This window comes from Lutra lutra, chromosome X, assembly GCF_902655055.1.
Source record: "Lutra lutra chromosome X, mLutLut1.2, whole genome shotgun sequence".
NCBI classification, from domain to species: domain Eukaryota; kingdom Metazoa; phylum Chordata; class Mammalia; order Carnivora; family Mustelidae; genus Lutra; species Lutra lutra.
The window spans coordinates 34,214,791-34,241,378 of record NC_062296.1 but is presented as its reverse complement, the minus strand read 5'-3'; the positions used below and the strand labels follow the sequence as shown (position 1 = coordinate 34,241,378).

General features: G+C 40.2%; 1 protein-coding gene and 1 pseudogene across 1 annotated transcript in view; one reads left to right on the top strand and one right to left on the bottom strand.

Annotated features, from left to right (window-relative positions):
* TRPC5 (transient receptor potential cation channel subfamily C member 5) overlaps positions 1-26,588 on the bottom strand; it is a 254,572-nt gene that overhangs the window by 118,945 nt on the left and 109,039 nt on the right. Inside the window, exon 2 of the mRNA XM_047716493.1 lies at positions 9,935-10,332. Coding sequence (XP_047572449.1) covers positions 9,935-10,312 — 378 coding nt within the window. The 5' untranslated portion in view covers positions 10,313-10,332. The remainder of the gene's footprint in view (positions 1-9,934; positions 10,333-26,588) is intronic.
* Positions 18,162-18,716, top strand: LOC125092143 (60S ribosomal protein L21-like; annotated as a pseudogene).

The window sequence follows — 26,588 nt, the reverse complement described above, 5'->3', positions numbered from 1 at the left end:
ATTTCTTTGGAAAGTTCTTTCAGTGCCTTTTCCTTATCTGGCTCACAGCCTTTTTTTTTTTTTTTTTAAACTAACGGACCAGCAATAACAATCCACTGATAGTATGGTGAAACAGGAAACTCCCTGATTCAAGATCTTAGTAATAATATGCTGATTACCTTCCTTCTGTGGAGGACTTCAGAGGGCTGACATACTTTTTTTAAAAATTTTTTTTTAAAGATTTTATTTATTTATTTGACAGACGGAGATCACAAGTAGGCAGAGAGAGAGGAGGAAGCAGGCTCGCCGTGGAGCAGAGAGCCCGATGTGGGACTCGATCCCAGGACCCTGAGATCATGACCTGAGCTGAAGGCAGAGGCTTAACCCACTGAGCTACCGAGGCACCCCTGACATACATTTTAGAATAGAGAATAGCTACCAGATTAAGTGTACATTTACCAGGAGGTCCCTGAATCCAGGATGCCCCTCACTAAGGTAGCTGTCCTGACTCTGGAGAGGACAGAAGAAGAAACCACTTCCCTTATACTGTCTTGTCCAATGGAACTCACTATCCATCTAAGCTTAGGGCTGGATTTATCAGTGACAATTCGACATGAATTGCCAGGCCTCTTTCTTCAAACTATCAACAATGCACATGTATTTTGAACTTTATTCTACAGGAAATAAGAAGCAACCCTGACCATTTGAGTGACATGATCAGATACCTATGCTCCTCAAAATACAGTCCTTTCTTATCTCTAACAGCACTTATATTTTGACTAATTGATTATATCTTTGCCTCCTCACCTCAGTTAAGTTATTTAAAGGGACTTGGTAACCAACTTGGTGTGAGTGGCTGAAGGAGAGGGTGAAGGTGAAGACCATTGCAAGGTTTCAGATCTAGAACATGGGAAGGATACCTGGAGGGATAAGGATGCCATCACCTAGGAGAGGATACACTGGATGAAGAGGAGGACATGGAGGGCAAACCAAGGTTAGTACAGGCAAGAACACAGATTCTGCAGCCAGACTGCCTAGGTTTAAATCCCAGTTAGTCTACTGACCAGCTCTATAATCTTGGGAAAGTTATTTAACCTCTTTGTGCCTAATGCATCCATTTGTAAGAATGAGTATTATCCTTCATCATAGGATGGTTGTGAGGCTCAAACAAGTTAATGTATATTATGTACTTAGAATGGTGCCTGGCACATAGTAAGTGCAAATTAGTGTTTACTATTTTTATTATTAGACATAGTAGATTATAAGGGTCTAGGGTACATCTAGGTGTGTATATATAGCTGAAATTTGGAAAAGAAATTATGGATCTCATGATAGATACTGAGCCAAAAATGGAGAAATGATAGAGCTCTGTGTAGCACCAGTATTGAAGGGGAAAAAAGATAAGGACTCTGAAGAAAAGACTAAAAGGCAGTGGTCAGAGGGAGATGAGGCTCCAGGTAGGCATGATATCGTGGAAGCCAAGAGAGTTGCAAACCAATGAGATTAAAGTGGGACATCAACATTGAAACTGTGTATATGGGGAGGGATTGGAAGAGAGGCAGAAGAGAATGTCATTTGGGGAAGTAGGTAGATGAAAGGGGAAGGAGTTAAAGATCAACATGGCCAGCTCCTCACAAACACTTGCTGAGGGATAGTGCTGTTCAACCAGTCCCCTGGGTTATTATGAACTCTGTTACCTGAATTGCCCAATCTAACAGAAAATATTTAATCTTGTCATAATCGGAGGAACAGCTTTAATTCTCTGGTTTTCTTTACAAAATCAAAGTTCTAGACCCAAAAAATGGGTTGTGCCAATCAACTCAAGATAATAAATCAACCACTTCTTGGGAGGAGAAGGTCATAATGAGTGCATCATATCAAAGCAGACAAACTGATACACTGAGTTACTTCCTCTTGGGTGTTTGTGCTGACTTTCAATGGACAAGGCCTACTGTACTCTCAAAGCACAACTGTAGAGAGTTTAGAGATTATTTGGCCTGAAGTAACATGTCCAAGATCACTCAGCTCAGTCTGAACTGGCACAAAGCTTCCGGTCTCCCAAGCTACTCTATTATTCCACTCTGCCTCGGAGGGACCATCAGAAGCGCTAACGATTACAACAAAGCTGAAAATAAGCAAAGCAGCTCCAAGTAGTGTCTCTCTGGAACAACTCATTGATGATAGAGTTTCAGCAAATGATTAATTTGCTTCAGTTCTATTCAGTTGTCTAAGTATTTTTGACTGCTAATTATATGCCTCACAATAAAATTGAAAGATACAGTGAGTGCCCTCAAGAAATGTATGGTATTGTGTGGAGAACAAACATGCACATGCTGTCCCTCCAGCCCCCTCCCCTCTTAGTGAGCATGGCCTTTTGTGTTCCAAGAGCCACAAAAGATTTAAGATATTCACCTCTCTGAAAAAAAAACCAAAACCAAAAAACAAAAAACGTAGTTACTTAAACTTGGTTTCAAGAAAACCAAGATAGCTGGCTGCATTATACCTCGCAAAGAAGATATATATATATATATATATATATAATACAAATATAAATATACAAATATAAATATAGTATAATATAAATATAATATAATATAAAAAGTCAATCACCAAATAAAAACACATGTGAGTTTTTAGCTCCCCAGAGCTACCAAATAAAAACACATGTGAGTTTTTAGCTCCCCAGAGCTACCATCAACTCAAGCTTCCTTTCTAGAGCTTTGTGCTCATGGTTGAGCATAGCCCTAACCGACATACACATGTCCAGCTAGGAAGTTTTCTATTCTCCTCTGTCCCAGTGCAGGTATAACTCATCTGCCTGTGATATCATCCACTCCTCCTGTGCCTCATACTGATTGTCTAAAAGGCAGCCATTTCTGTCTCCTTTTTACCCTAGGTTCTTCATTGCTATTTGTTTTTCCAGCTTTTGGGTCTAGAACTTTGATTTTAGAATGAAAATCAGAGAATTAAAGCTGTTCCTCCGATTATGACAAGATTAAATATTTTCTGTTAGATTGGGCAATTCAGGTAACAGAGTTCATAATAAGACTATTTTATATTAATGCTAAGAATATAAGTATCACATATTGAATGTTAGGTACCACAAATTATGCCAAATGTTAAAAAATAATTCTCATTTAAATCTTGCAACAATCTGTGACATAGACAGTATCATTATCCCCACTATATAGGTAAGGAAACTGATGCTCAATCTCTGTAAGTAACTTTGTCAAGGTCACTCAGTCTGAACTCTTGCGAGTGGGTTCTTACCACATTTTTGAAAGAATGGTTACATGAGATTACCACCAAAAGGTGATATCAGCAGGGTTTCAAACTAATAGGAGTAGGAATAGTACTAACTACCCTTTCCGAGTATTGGCTATGTGTCAGGCGCTGTTCTAAGTAATATATGTGCATTATTCCATTTAATCTCACTTTACCTCTATGAAGTAGACTCCATTGTTGTTCCCATTTACAGATGAAGAATCTAAGGTTTCTTAACTGATATGTTTAACTGATATGTCCAAGGAAACGCATCTAATAAGTGGCTGGCTGCAAAGCTTACTTTCTTTCTACCACTTTAGGTTGTCTGTGAATAGCAAGGTGACTTCTGCCATTCTTCCCTTTACTTTCAGCTCTCTTATTGAATGTTTGAGACTTAGAGGTTAGGCTCTTTAGTTCCCCTCTCTGGGCCCTAGTCACCTTTGCCCAGGCCCTCAGTGTTGCCCTCCACAGTGTGCAATCTCTCCCTGAGACCATAAGTCAGATAGAAGGGAGTAAATGGAAAGTCTTCTTGCTGATTTTCTACAATCTTAATACAAATACTTATCAGTGTTGTTGAAACTTAATCTCACTAGCTCATCTGTGAGACCAGTTTTAATTTGGAGCCATCTGCCACAGACAAATGAGTAATTATGGCAGAGCCCAGAGGGGTGGGCCTTGGAGAGAAGGTTGGCTTAGTCTCTTTCTGCCTGCCTGCATTGACGCAAATGACCAAGAAAGAAAATTCTTTGGGTAAGCTGCTTATGGAGAGGCCAGCAGCTCTACCTCCCTGTTGCTTCAATCCTTAAAGACACCAGTGAACAAAAAGGGATGACTTTAAGGTTATACAGCTTGCTTAACAGCAAAAGGAAGACCATTGTCATCAATGCCAGGCAGAAGGAGGTAATCCGTGAACTGGGCCAGCTTGCTCACCAGCCTCTCTCTCTCTCATTGTACTAGTGCTTCGTTGTGACGTGTGCCACTTGCCAGATGGTCTCTCCACACAGTATGATAGGCTAAGTCAAATTGATGGAATGAAGCCAAGAATAACAGTTCTTGACCTCTGTCTAGCATTTACATTTTTTTTCCCAAAAGACTTTAATGTATCTTTTTCTTCTTTCTTTCCTCCTACCCCAGATTAGGTAGGGACTGGTATCATCAGCTTTGCTTTATATATGAGGAAACTAAGCCATAGGGTGATTCTGTAACTGGACATGTGTAAAAGATTGTGTACCTTGCCCAAGGTCATCCTGTTACCTGCAAGTTGGTTAGCACCTCAAACTCTGAATTCGAGTCTGTCATTCTGTCTTTGAGATGAGTGGTTTTCCAGCTGTGCTTGCTCCTTAGAGGCCAAGGATTGTGTGTGTGTGTGTGTGTGTGTGTGTGTGTGAACAAGTAGGGCTTTGAGCCCTGATATGCTCATAAACCAGGCCAGCTCTGTGTGGGCCTGTTTGTCTGTTTTACATCTGGGCAGGATTTCCTTTAATTAAAGGCTCTGTTTCTGAAAATGTTTGAAAACCACTTACCTGACTTGTATTCCTCATAGAGAGTATAGTGGGTTGAAAGGTATCCCGTCAAAAGATACTGTCAAGTCTTAACCCACAGTACCTGTGAATGCGACCTTATTTAGAAAAAGGGTCTGCAGATGTCACGTTAAAATGAGGTCATCCTGCATTAGGGTGGGTCCTAAATCAATGGCTGGTATTTTATAAGAGAAAGGAGATGGAGATCAAGACCAAAAGACACAGGGAAAAGACACAGAGGAGAACTGTGTGTGATGATGGAGGCAGAGATCGATGCAGTTATAAGCCAAGGCATGGAACAAATTCTCTCCTATGGCCTCCAGAAGGAGCCAGCCCTGGTTGTACCTTCATTTCAGACTTCTGACCTCCTGAACGAGGAGAGAATGCATTTCTTCAATTTTAAGCCTCCCAGTTTGTGGAAATTTATTATGGCAGTCCTAGGAAACAAATACAGAGAGGGTCATAGGCCTCTTACCTGGAAATGGGTGAGGGTGGGCTTATTAAAATGTTGGTCCCAGACTCAAACCCCAAGATTCTGATTTTGTAGGGGGTCAGGCATCTGTGTTTTGACAAATTCTCTGTATGCGCAATGATTAATCTTTGAGCTGGTTTTGACCAGACACAAGTATAAGACTGCTCTGGATTGTAGTTGCTTTGGCTCCTCAGGCTGCTGATGTTCCTCTAGTGGTTCCTGGACTCAGTGGGCCAAAGGGAAAGGGCTTTATATACAAGAAATAGGGGAGTGTCAAATGTTCTGTGGTACAAAGCTCTTGAATTCTGTGAGTTATTAAAGAATATTTATCCCAAGGAATCACAAAATCTGCCACTGAGGAAATAGGCTGTAGTGGTCAGGGAGTGGATGCTGCCAAGGGGGTCAGATTTCCAGAACAGCAAGACCTCAGAACAACACACACACAATAAGACAAAAGACTAACACCAAACACACACACACACACACACACACACACACACACGCACGAGTCTTATACTTGTCTTGTGCAGGAAATTCTGAAAAAGCACCGCCATTTTTACTTTGAGTTTTGGTTCCTATTAAAAATGCAGAGGGGTGCCTGGGTGGCTCAGTGGGTTAAAGCCTCTGCCTTCGGCTCAGGTCATGATTCCAGGGCTCTGGGATCGAGCCCCACTTTGGGCTCTCTGCTCGGTGGGGAGCTTGCTTCCTCCTCTCTCTCTGCCTACTTGTGATCTCTCTCTGTGAAATAAATAAATAAAATCTTAAAAAAAAAGAATCATCTTACTTGATCCCATTTAAAAAAAAATGCAGATTTCCAAGTGAGTGTTGATCCTCAAAGCCAGTGTCAGGCATTTATGCCTGGCATCTGATCTTTATCTGAGAGGACATTTGATAGGCTAGAAGACAGGGAAGAGCACGGTAGGCTGAGCAGAGGGTTTCTTACTGCTAGACTGAGACCAAACTCTTTGCCCAATAAAGCCAAAAAGGACACTCGTTTATCCACCCAATACAGATGGAGGTCAGCTGTGCCCATCCCTTGGAGCTATGGGGGAGGACCCAGGAAAAAGGCCAGGTGTTTGGAATCTGTGTGTGGGAGGTGTGCCTTTCTGAGAGTAGCCTACCCAGCTGGACCTATGGACGTTCAGGAGGCCTACATTTGCTCACATTCCTGATTACTTCCAGGTAAACAAATCCTGTTTCTATCTCCCAGAAAGGCAGAACTCCAGCACTGTGGCAGCCTGTTGTTATAGTTACTGACATATGACTTATTGTAGCGATTGTCAGAGCAATGGGAGAAAATAAAATTTAGCAGAGGCTGGTGGTGGGGGTTGGGAGAGAGCAGAGAGTGGGAAGAGAAAGCTTTCAGAAAAGACTTGGGGATGGCCTGATGGCTTTGTGCATTTGTACATATGGTGTGATACTGGAGTATGGACAAAGGAGGTCTTACATTGACAGCATGTCTGAAAGGATCTTGGGAACAGACAGCCTGTCCCAAACAGTTTCACCCCTGTTCCATATGCCTGACATTTTACCATTAGTGGTTCATTCCTGTGAGTTAAGCACTGCTTTTCTTGAGGGAGGTCATGCCTTAGATTGTACTTTAGAGTAAGTTTACTGGTGCCTTTCTTCTTCAGAGTTTGCCAGAGGACGGGAAAGATTGGGGACAAGGGGGCCATCAAATAAGGACATAGCCTACTTTCAAAACTCAGATAGGGTTAGTATTGCTAGCCTCCTCTTTGGAAACTCCCCTGTGCTCTCCTATCTTTCACTATAGTTATGAGGATAAATGGGATTGAATATGAAAGTCCAGGATGTCTTGTTCAATCAGCTAGCCATATACTTTTCTGAGGGATAAATGTAATTCCTTCTTATCCATCAGCAAATATTTATATATCACTCATTATATACTAGGAACTAGTTAGGAACTAGTTAGGTACTATTGGGGGAAACATGGAAATGGTTAGGCATTAGTCTATGTCTGACATTTAAGAAACAATCTAGGGTACCTGGGTAGCTCAGTTGATTAAGCATCTGCCTTTGGCTCATGGCATGATCCTAGGGTCCTGAGATGGAGTCCCACATCGGGCTTCTTGCTCAGCAGGGAGAGTGCTTCTCCCTTTCCCTCTGCCCCTTCCCCTGCTTGTGCTCTCTCTCTCTCTCTCTGACAAATAAATAAAATCTTTAAAAAAAAAAAAAGAAAAAGAAACAATCTAGTTACAGAAATAAGACATTTACGCAAGGCTGGCCAGTAATACATAGTAGCATGCAATTGATGTCAACTGCTGGCCAATAATACATAGTAGCATGTAATTGGTGTCAATGGAAGGTTAGAGCTAATGGCTACACAATCTCAGAGGTGAGCAAGGTCATCATAGAGCAGCGTATCTGGGTAAGCCTTAGTTCAGAGTAACACAGTTAATCACCCAGGACCTTAGCAGGACTATGGGAAAATAGGGCACAGAACAAATCAGTTTTGATGGGAATTGGTACACAGACTGAGTAGGCAACATGTTTATACCTCTCTGTTTTGCTATTCATCCAAATTCTGGCCTGTCCTTTCCAGAGAGCTCTCTATCCTTCACTGATCAACGCTAGTCTCAGAATTCCTGTGTTGGAAATCCCAAGATTTAGATTGCTTCGGAAGCAGTATAATCAAGTGGTTAATTGGGTGGGTTTAGGAGTTCAGTTGCCTGGGTTCGAATCCTGGCTCTGACACTGTGACCTTGGACAACTGATTCGACTATTACTCGATTTTTCAGAGGGGTAGTCATAGTAGTGTCTACTTAAGAGAGTTGCTGAGGGGATTAAATGAGCTCAGTGGTGTAACATTCTCAGCACAGTGCTGACTGCAAACAAACTGTTATGAACTACTTGTTCTTAAAATAAGTATTTATTGAGTCCCTGTGATATTACAGGTACTTTCATAGTGTGGGGATACAGCTGCACTGTATTAAGTGCTGATGGAGAATGGGACATTCAGGACCTTTACTCAAAGAACTTTTAATCTACTGCCTGTCTTGCTGCTCTCTCCATTCCAATGCTTAGTCTATGAGTTATCACTTAGCTTACTTCTGTTCCTTTCAGTTTAACTGGGCAGGCAAGTAGTAAAGCCATGAATTTCCTTAAAACAAGCTTTGGTTGTATCTCATATGGTTTGATGTCAAGTGTTTTCCTTAACTGAGTACTTTGCAATTTGGAGTTTTATTTGTACTATTTTTGCTCTTTAGTGTATTATGGTATCCCAGAGTTGATGACTCTGTATTTTCTTTGTCCATACTAGGCTCCAAAGAAAGGCAGCAAAGAAACCTGTCTGACTTGGGGGGTTTAGGAGAAACCTGTGGGAGACAGGACTGGAAAAGACCATTGCCGAAGGGTACAGAGTGTTAGACTTCATGTGTTGGTTTCTCTTGTAATGAGACCTTGTAATTACTGAAAGCATTGACAGCAATAACAGGATTGTTGTGCTGGGGAGAATAAGTTAGCATTGTTTCTCAGGATGGCTTGTGATAAAGGAAGTGTTCTATAGGCAGGGAATCCAGTTAGAAGATTTTCACGTTAGTCCAGGATAGTGGGTCTTAAACCTGAATGTTCATCAGAGCCCTTTGGAGGGGCTAGTCAAAGCACAGTGTACTGGACCTCATCCCCAGAGTTTTTGATTCCATCAGTGTGTGGTGGGGCCTGAGAATTTGCATTTCTAACAGGTTGCACTGGTGATGCTAACTAATGATGCTGGTCTGGGAACCACACTTTGAGAATCACCTATTTAGGAGAGAGATGATGAGGAGCACAGGCAGAGTGGTAGGAGGAAAGAAAGTATGAAAGAGAGATTGGGGAGGAAAAAACCATAGGGCTTGGGGGATTGGACACAAAGGTCAGGAAAAGGAAGGACTCAAAGGTGATTCAAGAGTATTAAGCTTAAGTTCCTTGGAGTGTAGGAGAGTCACAGAGGCAAAACACTAAACACTTAGGAGTAGAATACAGTTGCATCACAGGTACTGGGAAAATACATGATCCTCTGTATGTGTCTGCATCTATACCGAGGCATTCACATTTAAAGGCCTTTTGCCATTCTCCAGGAGAGAGGCTAGTGAGGACAAATCCCACATCTATGTTTGGTATCTTCCTTTCTAAAATGTAACCTTTGAGTAGAGGAAGAAAATGAAACTAGAGAGCAGAAGGTAGGAAGGGTCGAAGGAGCTTGGATATTCTGGAATTGGAATGTACACTTTTGGGTTGCTAAGTATTTTTTGAAGATTTTATTTATTTGAGAGAGAGAGAAGAAATGAGTGGGGAGAGGGACAGAGAGAGAGAGAGAGAGGGAGAAGCGGGCTCCCTACTGAGCAGGGAGCCCAATGTGGGGCTTGATCCCAGGACCCTGGGATCATGACCAGAGCTGAAGGCAGAGGCTTAACTGACCAAGCCACCCAGGCAGCCTTAGGTGGCTAAGTATTGAATGTATATGGGCGAATGCTCACAAGGAAAAGGCAAATGAGGAAAACCGTGTGGTAGCTCTAGGTAGAAAAAACAGGATAGCTCTAGGATACCACCTGAGATCACTGATGCTATTTCTGAGAGCAAAGGGTTGTCAAGATAGGGTTTCTTAACTCCAACCTATCTAACCTTCCCTAGTTTTCAGGCTTCTGATCCTGGGGCCTTATTGTTCCTAGCTGTTTCCCCAGTCCATAGGGATTTCTCTTACCTGCTTCTCTCCACTTGGCCGCCGGTAGCTGAGCAGAAGCTCCACAGCGCCCACCACTTCCTTGCGGATGGCGTAGAGCAATGCATCACCTACATATACGCTGTGGTTCAGTAGAAGCTCCATAATTTCCAAGTTCTCATTCTCAATGGCAATAAGCAGGGCACTCCGGCCCAGAGGATCCATGCAGTTGATGTTGACATTGTAGTAAATCTCAGCTTCCTGTAGGGCCTGCTTCACGGTGGCATAGTCCCCCTTCTCCACAGCATTGAGGAAAGCCTTCTCTTCTGCAGAGAGCTCGGTCTCAGCCCTCACAATTTGCAGGGGGATACGATCTCTGTATGGCGAATAGTTGACTTTTTTGTAGTACAGTTGGGCCATGGTTCATAGCATTTAGCAACCTGAGTAGGAGAGAGAGAAATCAAAGATAGTCTTAGATGCCTGAAGTTCTCAAGTGTCCAGTTTATGGGGGAAGTCTGGCTAAGGGGTTGGAAAATCAACCGTCTTCATACCACCATCCTTCTCTACTTGCAAAGAAGTATAGCAGAAAAAGCCCAGGCTTTTGGGTGGGAAAGAACTAGGTTCAAATCCTTACTTTACCAGCTTTGTGACCTTGGATAAGTTATTCAATCCCACTTCATTTTGGTTTATTATTATTAAGGTTATCAATATTAATAACATCAATAACAGTTATTACTTAGTACTTACTGTGTACCAGGCCCTGTGCTAAAGGTTAATTCCTTCTTCATAAAGCTCTTGTGAGAGTCAGATGAGATAATATATTATCAAAGCAACTGGCACAGTGTAAACCTCCTAAAACATGGCACAAATTAATTCCTTCTTTCCCTTCTGCTGCCTGAAGATACTCATGATAATACTTCTGATTTATGATTCAAAGTTGGAGTTACCTTTGGCCAGTTTCCTTTAGGCCCTGGGCCCATGAACCTGAGCTAATTTTCAGGGTTACAGTTGAAGCTGTCCCAGGTGTAGATTCTGGATTGAAATCTGGTTTTCATGCTAACTGAAACCCTGCTTCTAGCTGCTGCTCACTGGGGAACAGCTCTTGGCTCCAATAGGCCAAAGTCAAGTATCCCCTCTGCCTATTCATGATTTTTTTCCTCTACCACTTGAAACCAAGAAGCTAATGGATCTGATAATCTGATTCAGTTCTGTGAAGTGAATGGTCTATTTTATAAGCACCACATCTAAAATCAGATTTTAATGGAATTTATTTTAAAGTAAAACCTATTATTGAATTCCTACAATGTGTTTAACTTTCTCTGGGAAACCAAGAAGTAAAAGACAGTCTTTGCCTTCAATTGTATAGAATGAATAATAGTATAGAGTTCTTGCCTCATAGTTTACAGATCAAATTCATGCATGATCCTTACTGACTCCTTGTACTAGCCCGGTGAGATAGGAATGGTTATCCTCCCCAGGGGAGAAGATGAGGCTCAGATCCATAAGGTGATTGGTTCTCCTTCCCCTCTCATCCCTGGGACCTCTAAGATCCTCTGGAGGCTGAGTTGGGCTGGACCGATTTAAATGTCTCATTACCAAACTGTTTTGCCAGCAAAAGGAAATGGAAATGTGATAAAGGGCCACTTGTCTCATCTCTTGGATGGAAGAGATGATGAAGACATGAAGCTTCCACAAAAATTTGCCTCACTTTTCCAGGTAATGACATCCCCGCTTTGGCAAAGGAAGAAGCATATATTATACCAAGTGACATTTGCAATTCATGTGCTTGTGATCTTCTGGGAAGTTGGTATTTGAAGGTGAGTGTCACCTCTTGTTCTGAACAGGCCCAAATGATAAATTTTTCCTCTGCATCCAAGTCTCAGGAGAGCAGGGTACTGCTTGGCTATATCAAGAAGCACTGATATTTCCTGTGCTACTTTCAAGTAACTCAGCAGTGACTAAAGGGAAGTGGCACTTAGAGTAAGCATTTGTCACTAAACAGCAAATGACTTTAATAATACTAATTGTAGACTGCCTCCCTGCCTCCCCTTCTATGTTATAAATGAACAGGGAGGAGGAAGAAGAGATAGTGTGATCTCCTGAAGAGAGAATCAACAATATGATTCAGTTTATATTTATTTAGTTAATCAATGTGAGCACACTGGAAGCCTGCAGTGTGCCTCGCACTATGCTAGTCACTTTGGGAGGGTATGAAAGAATAGGTCCATGCGTTCATCATCTCATGCCTAAACCATTCCACCACCTTATGGTTGGTCATCCAGACCATTCTCTTCCCTCTTTGTGGTCTTCTTCACCACCTCCAAATTATCTCACGAAACATACATCTGATTCCATTTTACTCCTCCTTGATTGGTTTCTTGCTGCTCTTGTGATGAAATCAACTTTCCTTTTTGAGGTCTCCTAGGTCTGGGTTTGTATTTACCTTTCCAACTTCTCACCCTCTCCACTATTCTTTAGCCTCATGAAACTTCTTTTGATTCTCCCAATGTGCCAAACTTTTTTGGCACCTCAACAGCTTTGATTACCTCCTGGAATGCTCTTCTCCAGCTCTCTTCATCTCTTATGCCTCAACAAAATGTCACCTCCTCAGAGAAGCTCTCACTAGTCACCTTGTCTAAAGTAGTTCCTTCATACTTTTTTCTCCATTGTATTCTTTTCCTTCTTAATGCTTATCACAATTAGTAGTTACATATTTGTCTTACTGGATAATCATCTCTTTTGTCCAATTTGGTTTAAAGCTCAAGTTCAGAGACTGCATCTGTCCTGTTTTTATAACACCTGTACCTAGCCAAGTTCTTGGCATGCCTGGATGCCCTATATATAGTTGATGAATGAATGAGTAAAGCTTCCATGGTTTTCTCTCCATCCCACCCTAAGTTCTACCCATACTAAGTGGTGCTCTCTAAGTTGCCTTTTTATGACTATGTCTTTATACATAGCCTCATCCCACACTCTCCTCCTAACAAATTCCTTCTCGGCTTCACCACCTTGCTCATAGTGTTCCTTCTCTGTGAAATTTTCCCCCAACACCTTCATAAAGTTAGCCAATCTCCCTCTGAGTTCTCCACTGATACTTGGATGACATTTCTCCAATGTCATCTAACTGTGTGCTTGTCTTTCTGCCGCTAGGGTAGGAGTACCTTGATTCCTGCCTTCTGAGGAGTCACACAGGATCTGGAATGTGATGGGTGCTCGACAAACTAAAGTTTAACAAATACAAACTAGCTGAGGAGGGTTGGCTTGCTCACAGAATTAAGTATTAAATTGTGTGGCATTGATCTGATGCTTTGGAATTTCAGAAAGGGCTTGGTGAGGGCTGGAGATACCAGAAAAGGTTTCATGGAGGAGGTAGTTCTTAAGCTAGTCTTTGGAAGATGAATTAAATATGAAAATGTGAGGGTAGTCCAGGCACCATAGAGCATAAGAACAACAGTGGTAAGATTGATCATGGCTTAGTTGGGGGGGGGCATAGTTTTCAGGCTACAATAAGATACAAGGATTAAGATACAAGGTGAGCTAAAATTCCAATGCAAGAGCTCATAACCTCAGTTTTCCCATTGGAAAAATGATCTTAAATACTTGCTGCCCATTTGCCACTTAAGAGGTTACCATGGGAAAAAAAGTTAGATGTCTTTTCAGATGGTGTCACAGGTGGTGCTGTGCTAGGCACTGTGCGGCAGGAAGATCTTATCCACTTCTGTAAGGCAAGGCTGTGTGATAAACTGAAGACAAATGTATCCTAGTGCAAGATGAGAAGGAAGGGAACTAACTAAACTAGTGCCCTATTATATGCCAGGCACTGTGCCAGGAGCTGGTGCAACGAAATAATTAGTAGAGTTTTAATACTTAATATGTCCCAGGCACTGTGCCAGGGCAACACTATTACTACTACTGCTTCCTGTGCTAATCGTAGTAATAATGAAGGTGACAAGCAGTACCATTCATTGAACTTTCACTATGTGCCAGATGTGTGGGTTATAGTAGTGAAGAGAGAAGACAGTAAAATCACAGTAATTTTAGACTTGAAGTAAGTATAATTGGATTATATAAGGTTAATTCAGAGTCTAGATTTACTTTTCATCTCTGGCATTTGAAATTGATCTGGTCTGTTGCATATCCAGTGAACTGTGCTATGAGAAACCTCATAGAATACCCCCTAGAGAAAAATATCTCCTCGAGAGGTTTGCCTGAGAATGTACTATTAGGGAATCAGTCCTTTGTTTTAAGGCACTACATCTCTAAAACTACCCCTGGAAGGAATTAAAAAATCATGTGACTAATAGCTATTAACACCTTAATGTGGATTCCTTGAGGAGGAAATTTGCTGTGGCCTTGGGAGCTTGGGAATCTCTTTTATGTATCCATGCCCACCTTGACATTACTCATTGACAATGATGTAAAATGGGTTCCCTGCACTGTCTGTTTACATGTAGGCTTATGTAGACATCAGTGACTTGCCTAATGCCTTCCGCTCTTCCATTCCCCACAGCTGGTGCCAGTTGACCCTTACTTACAGCTCTAGCCTCAGCCTTCTACCAGGCTGAGAACAATGCTTTCTTCATATGCTCTTAGTCCTATTCTGCCATTATTCTGGGAACAAATAGGTAATGACAGGGTTTCTGGCATCTCTTGAGGATGTATTATTGAGAAGGTTTCTTCCCGTCACTCTTTACCTTTATACTTGGCAGATTGCACTCATTTGCCATTAATATAAGCCAAGAGATGAGGTTGGCTTTCCCATCATTATGCACTGGCCTTGAGGTGTTTTCTTAACTGAACAAAACAAAACCAACCAGCACTTTATGCCATTTCTGCAAGTGAGCTTCACTCCCAATGTAGTCCACCAAGTAAGGAACATTAGGAATGGTCTAACAGGCTGCCTTAGGGGGCTTATTGTGTTCTCTCTTTTCTGTGCTGCTAGCCAGAGGAGAGTGTCTAATGGGATCTGTGACATTTGTAGGCTTAAATGATGCAATTTAAAGAGCTAAATCAATGGGCTGGACAGAAAGCCAGAGTGCAAATCCCAGTCCAGATAACTGCCCAGCCCTGGACCTTGTCTGTGAGGAGGAAAGCCTTGCTTTCCACCTAACTAAAAAAAAATTTGCTTTTGGTGGGATGTGGTATCTGTGCATGGCTTGCACTCTGTGCCATGAGGATTGAGCTTGAATAGTGAAACCCTTGTGACCTCTCACCCTTATCCATGCTTACCTATCCACTTCTGCATCTTTTCAGAACCCTTTAAGTCAAGCAGATTTAATCTGACAAACTTGTACAATCTCAAGTGTAAATGGTGGATAATGAGCAGATTTAATGACTATGTACCAGGCACGGTGATAGAAGCTGATGAAAATGGCTGGGTGGCTTAAAGCTACACCTATTCTAGGAAAACAACTACATTTAAAGAAGAACCTTAAATGCCCAATCCAAAAAGTAACTAAAGTGAAATTTTATGTACAAAGGCACAGGAGTAGGGTGGTGAGAGCAAGATGTGTGTGTGGGTGTGCATGTATGTGCATTTGGTGGGGTAATGATTTTGAGAGCATTTTGGCTCCTTCCATAGTACCACTTTGAGAATTGTCTAATCTTAATGTAGTGATACTGATCTTTCCCAGAACGGACAATATCTTGAACCTTCTTCAGGGGATCTCAGAGGTCATCTAGAATAATCCCCTCCCCAACGAGAAAGTCTCTTGACAATATCCTTGTTATTATTCAGTTAATGAAAATTTCCACCAATGGGGAACTCACCACTTTCTTACCTCTGCAGTGAATGCTGACTTTCAGCAAATGTTTTTCTATGATGAGCTGAAATCACCTGCCTACAACTTCTATTCCATTGCCCTAGTTCTTTTCTCTAGAGCAATACTGAGCAAAACTCTTTCTTCTGCATGACAACCCTTCAAATGTTCAATTTCAGCTTTCATGTCTTTCTCGACTCTGAGTCTCCCCTTCTCTAGAATTATGATCATTCTAGTGGTCTGCTTCCAGTTATAAATTATTTATTCTTAAAGATTTTGTTTATTTATTTGACAGAGAGATACAGAGAGAGAGAGAGAACACAAGCAGGGAGAAGCAGGCTCCCTGCTGAGCAGAGATCCTGACGTGGAGCTCAATCAAGGACCCTGAGATCATGACCCGAGCCAAAGGCAGATGCTTAACCCACTGAGACACCCAGGTGCCCCTCTATATATGATTTATTTATTTATTTATTTATTTATTTATAAAAAGATTTATTTATTTATTTATTTGACAGAGAGAGAGAGAGAGAGAGCACAAGTAGGTAGACAGGCAGGCAGAGAGAGAGAGGAGAAAGCAGGCTCCCTGCCAAGCAGAGAGGCCGATGCGGGACCCGATCCCAGGACCCCGAGATCATGACCCGAGCCGAAGGCAGAGGCTTAACCCACTTAGCCACCCAGGCGCCCCTCTATATATGATTTAAAAGACAAATGCATAGAACAAAAATTATAAATCTATGTTAATGGCCACATAGCCTATAAAGATGTAAGTTGTGACAATAACAACATAGAGGGGGAAGAATGGAGCTGCATAGGAACAGAGTTTTTATACTATGGCAACTAAGTTATTAATTGAAACTAGCTGGCTATACATTGAAGATTTTGATTTTGATTTTAATCACCTGCATAACCACTAAGAAAATAATTAAAAACATTTAGAAAAGACTCCCTCTTGGTGTACCTAGCTGGCTCAGTCAGTAGAGCATGAGACGCTTGATCTTGGGGTCATGAGTTCAAGTCCCCTGTTGGGGGTAGAGTTTACTTAAAAAATATATAGAATAGGAAATGAGAAGTGAATCGGAATGATAAGTTACTAAAAAAAAACAAACACAAAAGAAGGCTGTAATGAAGAAATTAAGAAATGAGAAATACATAAGATGTATAAAAAATAAATAGCAAAATGGCAGAAATAAGTCCAGTAACTAAAGTTTGAAGGATTTGGGTGAGGGCAATACTACAGAATGTTATTCCATTTAGATATATTGGTGTTTGAGGGTTTTTTTGTGGGGGGTGGGTACTGGAGGGGAATCAGGAAGTAAAGATCCAGTCAGCATGTGTAGCACAGCACTGAGATCTGGTGATAGAGTTGGGAGTCATCAGCATATTGATCAAAGGTTCTCAAATCTGACTGCACATTAGAATCACCTGAGGACCTTTTAAAAAATATCTGTGATTGGGTCATAATACCCCCCACCACACACTGCTGGTTAAGAATAGTACCTCAGGTGAATATAATACGCAGCCAAGTTTAAGTACCATCATTATAAGGTTACTGGAGCTATTGGTCATGGATGTGATCCTCAGTGAGAATGCAAAGAGATCAGGGGAACTGGAGAGGAAATTTCTATTCAGAGTGGAGAAAGGTCTAGATCTTCACTGTCCAGTATAGTAGCTGCTAGCCACATGTAGCTATGTAAATTTAAATGAATTAAAATGGAATGAAATAAGAAATTCAGTTCTGCATTATACCACATTTCAATACTTAATAACCACAGGTGACCCATGACTACCACAGTGAACAGCATAAACAGAGCATTTTCATCATTATCAGAAGTCTGACTGGACAGTGCTAGATGACCTAGATGTCTCTTCTACCTCAACAATGTCTATAATACAGAGGACTTTTTCAAATGCAGAGTAGAAATATATAGTATCTATGCTAAAGTGTGGGTACTTTCATTTCCATAATGCATTTGCATGGCTATGGACATGTGGTGTTTTAATTTCTGTAAGGTCCTCAAGTCTTTATTCCTTTCTCTTTGATGTCCAGGGGAGTTATGTAGAACTGTTGGCAGCTGGATTAAATCGATGCTTTTCATTTCATCAGAGGGAAGGCATGAACAAAAAGTATATATTTGCCTCCCTCAAGTCACTCATATGAATCGGGAAGTTTAAATCTATTGCTCAACACTCATTATCACTTTGCATGATGTTCCTCAAAGTAGTCAAGGGAAAGGCAGAATGGGATGATACTGATTACTGTAAATAATAGGCAGTGTAATTGGTTAAAAGTCTTGTTTTGATTGTTAGTCTTGGGACTGGCTTTCATCCCAGATTCCACAGGCCGTGAGAAATGAGTGTCTCTTTTGTGTTACCCCATCACATTGGAATCTAAAGTGACAGTGTTCACATAGGAGCTTATTGGCCAAATGATCCTTAAAAGGGGCAGAAGGACTTCTTTAAAAGTTTATTTATCGCTTTCAGCAGGAATCGCCATCTTCCAGTGATTCTCCAAAATGACCAACACAAAGGGAAAGAGAAGAAGTACTTGTTACACGTTCTCTAGGCTATTTAGAAAACATGGAGTTGTTCCTTTGGTCACATACATGCAAATCTACAAGAAAGGTGATATTGTGGACATTAAGGGAATGGGCACTGTTCAAAATGGAATGCCCCATAAATATTATCACAGCAAAACTGGAAGAGTCTACAGTATTACCCAGCATGCCATTGGCATTGCTAAACAAGGTGAGATTCTTTCCAAGAGAATTAATGTATGTATTGAGCATATTAAGCACTCAAAGAGCTGAGATAGCTTTCTGAAGCATGTGAAGGAAAATGATCAGAAAAAGAAGGAAGTCAAACAGAAAATTACTTGGGTTCAACTGAAGCACCAGCCTTCTCCACCCAGAGCAGCAAACATCTTGAGAACCAATGGAAAGGAGCCTGAGCTGCTGGAACTCATTCTCTATGAATTCATGCCATGATAAGTGTAAAAAAAGAAAAATAAAAGACCTCAAGACTGTAATAAATAAATAAATAAATAAGTAAGTAAATAAATAAATAAATGCTTATTTAGGCTAATACTTAGGAATATAAGTTAGGGGTACACAGGAAGAAGCAAAAAGATCAGTGCCTTGAGATAGCTGGTACTAACTAAAATTAAAATTAATTAAAATTAAAATTAATTAAAAGATCAATATTGGCTGGAGTTTTGGGGAGGTGGTTAGGAAAAGTATGTGGAAGAGGTAAACCTGAGCTGGGTTGAAAAGGCTGTGTGGGATTTACATAGGCAGATGTGGGAGTTGGGAAACCACCTCTCTTATATGTGGGAAGGGGATGGAAGTCAAAGGTTCAAATTAGCACTGTCTTGGGTATAGCAGTGTTTGAGAAGAGAGGGAATCATGTAGGAGTAGCTAAGCTGGGTCCATTAGTTGGAAGATACTGAGCATTTGGTTGAGAAAATAGGTCTTGATCTTATAGGCATTGGGGAGTCACTCTAGGTTGTTTTTTTTTTTTAAGATTTTATTTATTTATTTGACAGACAGAGATCACAAGTAGGCAGAGAGGCAGGCAGAGAGAGAGAGAGAGGGGAGGAAGCAGGCTCCCTGATGAGCAGAGAGCCTGATGTGGGACTCGATCCCAGGACCCTGGAATCATGACCTGAGCTGAAGGCAGAGGCTTTAGCCCACTGAGCCACCCAGGAGCCCCTCACTCTAGGTTCTTAAACAGGACGTGATCAAGAAAGATGTATAAGATGACTCCTATGGCTGTGCCAGTGGTAAATCAGAGTAGGAGAGAATAGGATTTTTTTTCCATAAGATAATGGAATCCCATATCCAATGCTGGCTGTCGGAATGGAGAAGGGAAGAATGTTAAGAGTTATTTCAAAGAAAGAGAAAAGCAGGTCTTGGTAATGGATATAATATAGGAGATGAGGTATAGAGAAAACCTCAAGATGATATTCAAGTTCAAGCCTGAGTGACCATAGGACTGGTAGTGCCACTATCCACATGACTGAGAAAGGCTCTTTGCTAGGCTGATTACTGGGGCCCTGATACTTTCAGCGGAAACTGAATTTATGTCAGACTCCATTTCTTCATAACCTCCATTTTATTTCAAAGATGCTTATTTTGCCTTCTTCTTGGTCTTCATCTGGCAGTGGCTCTTAGCATTTTAACTTTGTTTCTCTGTCCCAGAGAGTTCTGCCAAGTAATAATCATAAATGCTTAGATGCACTCAAGAAGTTCTGCTGAGTATTCCCTTCTAATGCAATCTTCTTCAGTGTGACTGTTTTGTAACCTTCTCATTTTGCATATTGGGATCTTTAAAACCAGGTCACCCTTGTTGTTACTGAGAGAGTTTTACTTTTGTGAAAGGATACATTTTCTGCAAAGTTGGATAGATTTCCACCTCCTTTCCTGACGCAAAATTTAAGATTAGGACTTGAATTGTTACAATAGTACAGTTTCAAAACAAGAGTTAAAAATTTCTCAGGGGACTTCCCTGGAAATAATGGTACATACCTGTATGTGTGAAATGGTGCAGTTTAAAGCATAGTGCCCAGAGAATTAGGAGACCTGAATTCTAGTCTCAGCTCTTCTGCTAATTGAAGTATGAACTTGAACAAGTCACATTTATCTCTTCTTTATGTCTCTGTTTCTTTTTCTGTGAAATGAGAAAGATAAAAAAAAGATGACTGCTAAGGTCAATGCCAGCCCTAAAATCATCTATGTTGCACAGCACTAGCAACATTTATGATACTTAAAGACCACTGTGTTAGGTACAGCACCAATATGTTCACTCCATAAAGATAGGAAAATAGGATGATTCAGGCTAACAGAAATGAAATTTGAGACTCAGTTACTGGTTTGGATTGTTTTTATAGATGAAATAAACTAAATAATTCAGACTGAATAACCATTCCCTTTGGCTCTGGGGTCAATCCAACAGTATATGCTAGTTCTCCTAAAGTAGAATAGAATAGGACCCAAAGGTAGGTAGCTCTGATTTTCTGAGGTCTGTGCCTATAGCTTTTTGAGTGCTGATTCCCAGAAATAGCAGTCATACTTCTCAGAGCCATCTTAAAGAGTCCTAGTAATTTTATCATAAGGGGAAACAGCCCAAGATCTTTCCTCTAATAGAGACTCCAAGGAGGGTTTTACTCCACTATGCCCCTTCCAAAAATTAAGACTATTGCCAGAGTATCTCTATTGCCTATTAATGATCCCCTATGGCTGTGTTATCCACAACTTAACATTACAGCTTCTGAAATCTGGATAGCAGATCACCTGGAGGTCAGAATGTTCTCTGTGGACCCTATAAAATATTGCTATAAATGTATTCCAATTTCTTTAAGTATTTGCATCTACTACCTCAATATGCACTGAGCACCATGTAAACAGAGGGGCATACTAATACATACAAATGCTCTGTTCAGCAAACTTTTCAGTTCTCAACTCAATTCAACCCTGTCCATCCAGCTACCTGTTCTATCTATACCTTGCTCTCTGGATTAAATGCTGATGTAAACTGTATTCTTCTTGGCTTCAAACTTTGGCTCTTTTCAGACTTTTTTTTGCCATTAGAGAACTGCCTCAGGTTACAATTGCCTTGTCTTGTATCTCCTGTGTTTTCCCCCTACTATTTTCCTTTGTGAGCAAGTGGCTCTTACAAGTGAGATTGAGACAGTATGTTTCATACTGTCATATGACTACGGCAGTTTAAAGTGCAGACACAAGTATGTGACCACAAATGAATAATAGCAAGTCATTGGTGATACCTGGTGTGGTTGTCCTAGGTGTTCTTCTGCTACATGTTCATTGTTTTGCTGTCTGCTTCAGTCACTAAAGGATTTAAGAGGAATCTGGACTGAAAACCTGAAATGGAGAAAATTCTCCCAATGAACTAAAATTATGTTTGCAAATTAAGAAATGACTTCCACAGATTGATTTTGGTGGTAGAATACTTTGATTCAACCTGAAGAGCACCAGTGATTTGTGGACCTGTAATCTGATAAATACCAATTGATCAGAACATTTTGAGTGTTATTTATATAATTAGTCATCCTGTACTACTACTTAATAGTAAGCAGTTCTGTAAGTTATGTTTACAGCTTACTGTACAATATGGGAATTTTATCAACTCTCAAATTTTCTCAAATACCAGCATCTTACGATACTAGTATTTATTAAAAATATTCCTCTTGGCCCTTGTCTCTCCCAGAAGACCTATGTCTCAAGTCAGGAGGCTTTTAAGCTTGCTCTTTAGTTTAATGGTCCCTAATATTTATCAAGGTCTTTATGATTACAAAGTTCTTTTATATATACTATCTCATCAAGTTATTTTACATATCTTTGTCTACCTCACTGATTTGCTATCATTTACTTTTGTTTGTTTCTTTGTTTTTTTAAAGATTTTATTTATTTGTCAGAGAGAGATAGAGAAAGAACACAAGCAAGGGTAGGGGCAGGCAGAGGGAGAAGCAGACTCCCCACTAAGCAAGGAGCCCAATGTGGGACTCGATCCCAGAATTCTGAGATCATGACCTGAGCTGAAGGCAGATGCTTAACCATCTGAGCTACCCAGGCACCCTATCATTTACTTTTTAAAATGCAGTTGACCCTTGAACAATGCAGGCATTATGGGTACTGACCATCTATGCAGTCAAAAATCCATGTGTAACTTTTGATTCCCCCACATCTTAACAACTAATAGCCTACTGTTGACCAGTAGCCTTACCAGTAACATAAACAATTAACACATATTTTGCATGTTACATGTATTATACTCTGTTTTCTCACAGTAAATTAAGTTTAAGAAAATGCTATGGAACACTACATCAAAAACTAATGAAGTGGGGCACCTGGGTGGCTCAGTGGGTTAAAGCCTCTGCCTTTGGCTCAGGTCATGGTCCCAGTGTCCTGGGATTGAGCCCCACATCGGGCTCTCTGCTCTGCAGGGAGCCTGCTTCCACCTCTCTCTCTATCTGTCTGCCTCTCTGCCTACTTGTGATCTCTGTCTGTCAAATAAATAAATAAAATCTTAAAAAAAAAACAAAAAAAACTAACGATGTACTGTACAGTGACTAACATAAAATAAAAAAGGAAATGCTATGAAAATCATAAAGAAGAGAAAATCTATTTATAGTACTGTACTATATTGAAAAAAATCCATATATACGTGGACCTGTGCAGTTTAAGCCCATGTTGTTCAAGAGTCTACTGTACATGAATATTTTCAGCATCACAGAAATTAAGAGTTTGCTATACAACCCAGGGACTAGTAGGTGGCAGAGTTAGAATTATAAGTCTATAAGACCCAAGTCTAATTCCATGTTCTAGGCTTTCCCATCTGGTCCATTCAGTGTAAAATGGAAAAGTGAGGAATACCCTATGAAATACAGCAATTTAAACAAAAACCTTTGTGTTATTTGACCTCTGCAGTGATCCCAGGACTGCACGTTGTATTTGAAGATAGTTACCATGTTTCTGCTGAGATCCAAAGAAGATTCTGCCCTTACATCCTTTAGCAAGTTGAACTATGCTTATAAATCATTTTAAGTGACAGAAACTTTCCTCACTGATATGGACTAAACTATATGCCCTCCCACTCAATTCAGACGTTGAAGCCCTAATGTCCAGTGTGATTGTATTTAGATTAAGGAAGTAATTAAAATTAAATGAAATCATGAGGTTAGGGCCCTGATAGGATTAGTGCCCTTATAAGAAGAGACATCAGGGAACTCAGTCACTCTTTCCGCCATGTCGGGACAGAATACCTGCAGCCAAGAGAGCTATTTCCAGAAACCAAATCAGCCACCACCTTAATTTTGGACTTCCCAGCTTCCAGAACTTTGAGAAATAAATTTCTGTTGTTTAAGCCACCGAGTCTGTTTTTATTTGTTATGGCAGCCTGAGCAGACTAAGACATCTGCTGTAGGCTTCTTCTTACCTTGGAAAAATTAAAAAGTTTAAGGAAGGTATCACTGGTGGTATCTGGGTGGGTCAGTCAGTCAAACATTTGACTCTTGGTTTCAGCTCAGGTCTTGATCTCAGGGTTGTGGGATCAAGCCCTGCACCTGGCTCTATGTTCAGCATGGAGTCAGCTTAAGAATCTCTCTCCCAGTCAATTATCATATGGTTTCACTTATTTGTGGAGCATAACAAATAGCATGGAGACAAGGGGAGATGGAGAGGATAAGGGAGTTGAGGGAAATTGGAAGGGGAGGTGAACCATGAGAGACTATGGACTCTGAAAAATGATCTGAGAATTTTGAAGGGGTGGGGGGTGGGAGATTGGGGGCACCAGGTGGTGGGTATTGTAGAGGGCACGGATTGCATGGAGCACTGGGTGTGGTGCAAAAATAATGAATACTGTTATGCTGAAAAAATAAAAAATTAATAAAAAAAAAAAAGAATCTCTCTCCCTCAGTGAATCATGGAACACTACATCAAGAACTAATGATGTAATGTATGGTGACTAACATACCATAATAATATTTAAAAAATGAACCAAAAAAAAAAAAAAGAGAATCTCTTTCTCTCTCCTTCTGCCCTTCCTCCCCACGTTCTCTCTCTCAAATAAATCAATCTTAAAAAAAAAAAGGTATCAACAACATTCTAACAGTTGTTTGTGTATATGGGACAGATTGATTATACCTATTTTGTTTGAGGGGATACATTTAAATGAACAGAACCCACTGATAGTAGGCATTGAGAAGTTGCCCTGGATTTGGAGTTAGAAGGAACTGAGGGAGCTTTGTTAATGACTTTTTTTTTTCACTAGGGGAGGGAGTCAGTAGTATTCTACCCCTTGAATCTCAGTGTAGCACACCAGGAATTTATGTTGCCTGCTCAGTGGATTGGCCTACAGCTTTGTATAGGAATTGATAATTTATGATTAGAGGGGCTTGATCTGGCTCTTAACACTCTTCTTACTCAAAGGTGTTAAAAATGTTACATACATTATACATATTTATCATATACTTTATACTTTGAGCAAAACTATTATTTTGAACTTAAGTCAAAATGACAGTTTCATCACAAACCCAGTTTTATATAGCAACTTCTCCTTCCTCATTTTTCTCTGGCTGCTCATTATTGTATTCCTTTACTTACATGAACTGTTGAACATCCCTAGATTTTTTTGGTACTTTGACATGGCTGCTGTTGGAGGGGTATTTTATTTTATTTTATACCTTTGACATTTATGGATGGTCTTGTTGTCTTTTTCTTCTTTCAATTTTTTTTCCCAATGTAAGAATGGTCTTGAGAGGATGGGCAAGACAAAATGGTCAGCAGCTTTCCCTATTAGTGTATACAAAGGCCAAGATAGAAGAAGAACACCAGCTATTCTCTCAATATTTAAAAACACAATCCCACGTGTGAATACAATAGAGCTGACCTTCTGAAAGACTATGAAAAAGGCAGTTTTTGGACATATTTCTACTTTTCCTTTTTTATTTCCTTTCCACTTCTACTGCCTGCACCAAGCACAGAGCCTATACAGGCCAATGAAACAGGACCTTTTTGTCACTTAGCTGTCTAATATCCATAAAGGTGTTAGCTGATTAAAAGGCTGAAAATATTACTGCTAACAGGAAAATACCTTGCCATTTAAAAAGGGAATTCTTGGAAATAAAAAATACTTTAAGAACCATAATAATGAATTTTTAATGGAATTTTCACAGTAACTATTTTTGTTGTGGAGAGAAAAAGGTAGCCAAGTGCTTTATGTATTTGTTAGGGTAGCCCAACACCCTTAGTGGGCAGGGAGCACACACACATGTCCCTAGGTAGAAGAATTCTGCTGTTTGCATACATATTATAATGATGCTTCCACAGTGATTCTAATATCCCGAGACAGAGGCAGTAGTGTGCTGTAGATGGCTCATACAGCCTCACCTTGGATTTGGCAAAGGTTTGCTGTCCAGGCATCTTCAGCAAATATAGATAAATTAGACCTTGTTAAAGTTGAAAACTTTTATGCTTCAAAAGGTGCTACCAGAAAAGTGAAGTGATAACCTACTGAAAGGGAGAAATGTTTGCAAATCATGTATCTGATAAAGGGTTTGTACCTAGCATATGCAGAACTCTCATAACTCAGTAATAAAAAGACAAATCACCCAATTAAAACTATGTGAAGGACCTAGATATTTCTCCAAAGAAAATATAAAAATGGTCAATAAGGACATGAATAGATGCTCATCATGAATCACAGAAATGTAAATCAAAACAATGAGATACCACGTCATGCCCATCAGAAAGGCTATAATAAAAAAGTCAGATAATAACAAGCATTGATGGCAATGTGGAAAAGTCAGAACCTTCATGTACTGCTGCTGGGAATGTAAAATGGAGCAGCCACTTTGGAACAGTCTGACAGTTTGTCAGATGGTTATAAATAGAGTTACTATATGATCCTGCAATTCCACTTCTAGGTATATATCCAAAAGAAATGGAAGTGTATGTTCACACAAAACTTACACATAAATGTTTATAGCAGCATTATTCATCATACACAAAAGGTGGAAACCACTTACATGTCCATCAACTGATGAGTTGATAAATAAAATAGAGTTATATCCATACTATGAAAGATTTGGCCATAAAAAGAATGAAGTATGATACATACATCGGTGTTGATGAACCTTGAAAACATTATGCTAAGTGAAAGAACTCAGTCAAAGAGGCCACATAATATATGATTCATTTTTATGAAATGTTCAGAATAAGCAAATCTATAGAGCCAGAAAGTACATAAGTCATTGCTGAGAGATGGGGGACTTGGTTCTAGGGTTTGTGGTTGCTTTCTACTATAGTCATGGTTGTGCATATCTGTGAATATACTATACTAAAAAACAGTGAATTACATATTTTAAGTCATTATTTATACACAAACCATATATGAATTATCTATCAATAAAATTATTTTAAGAT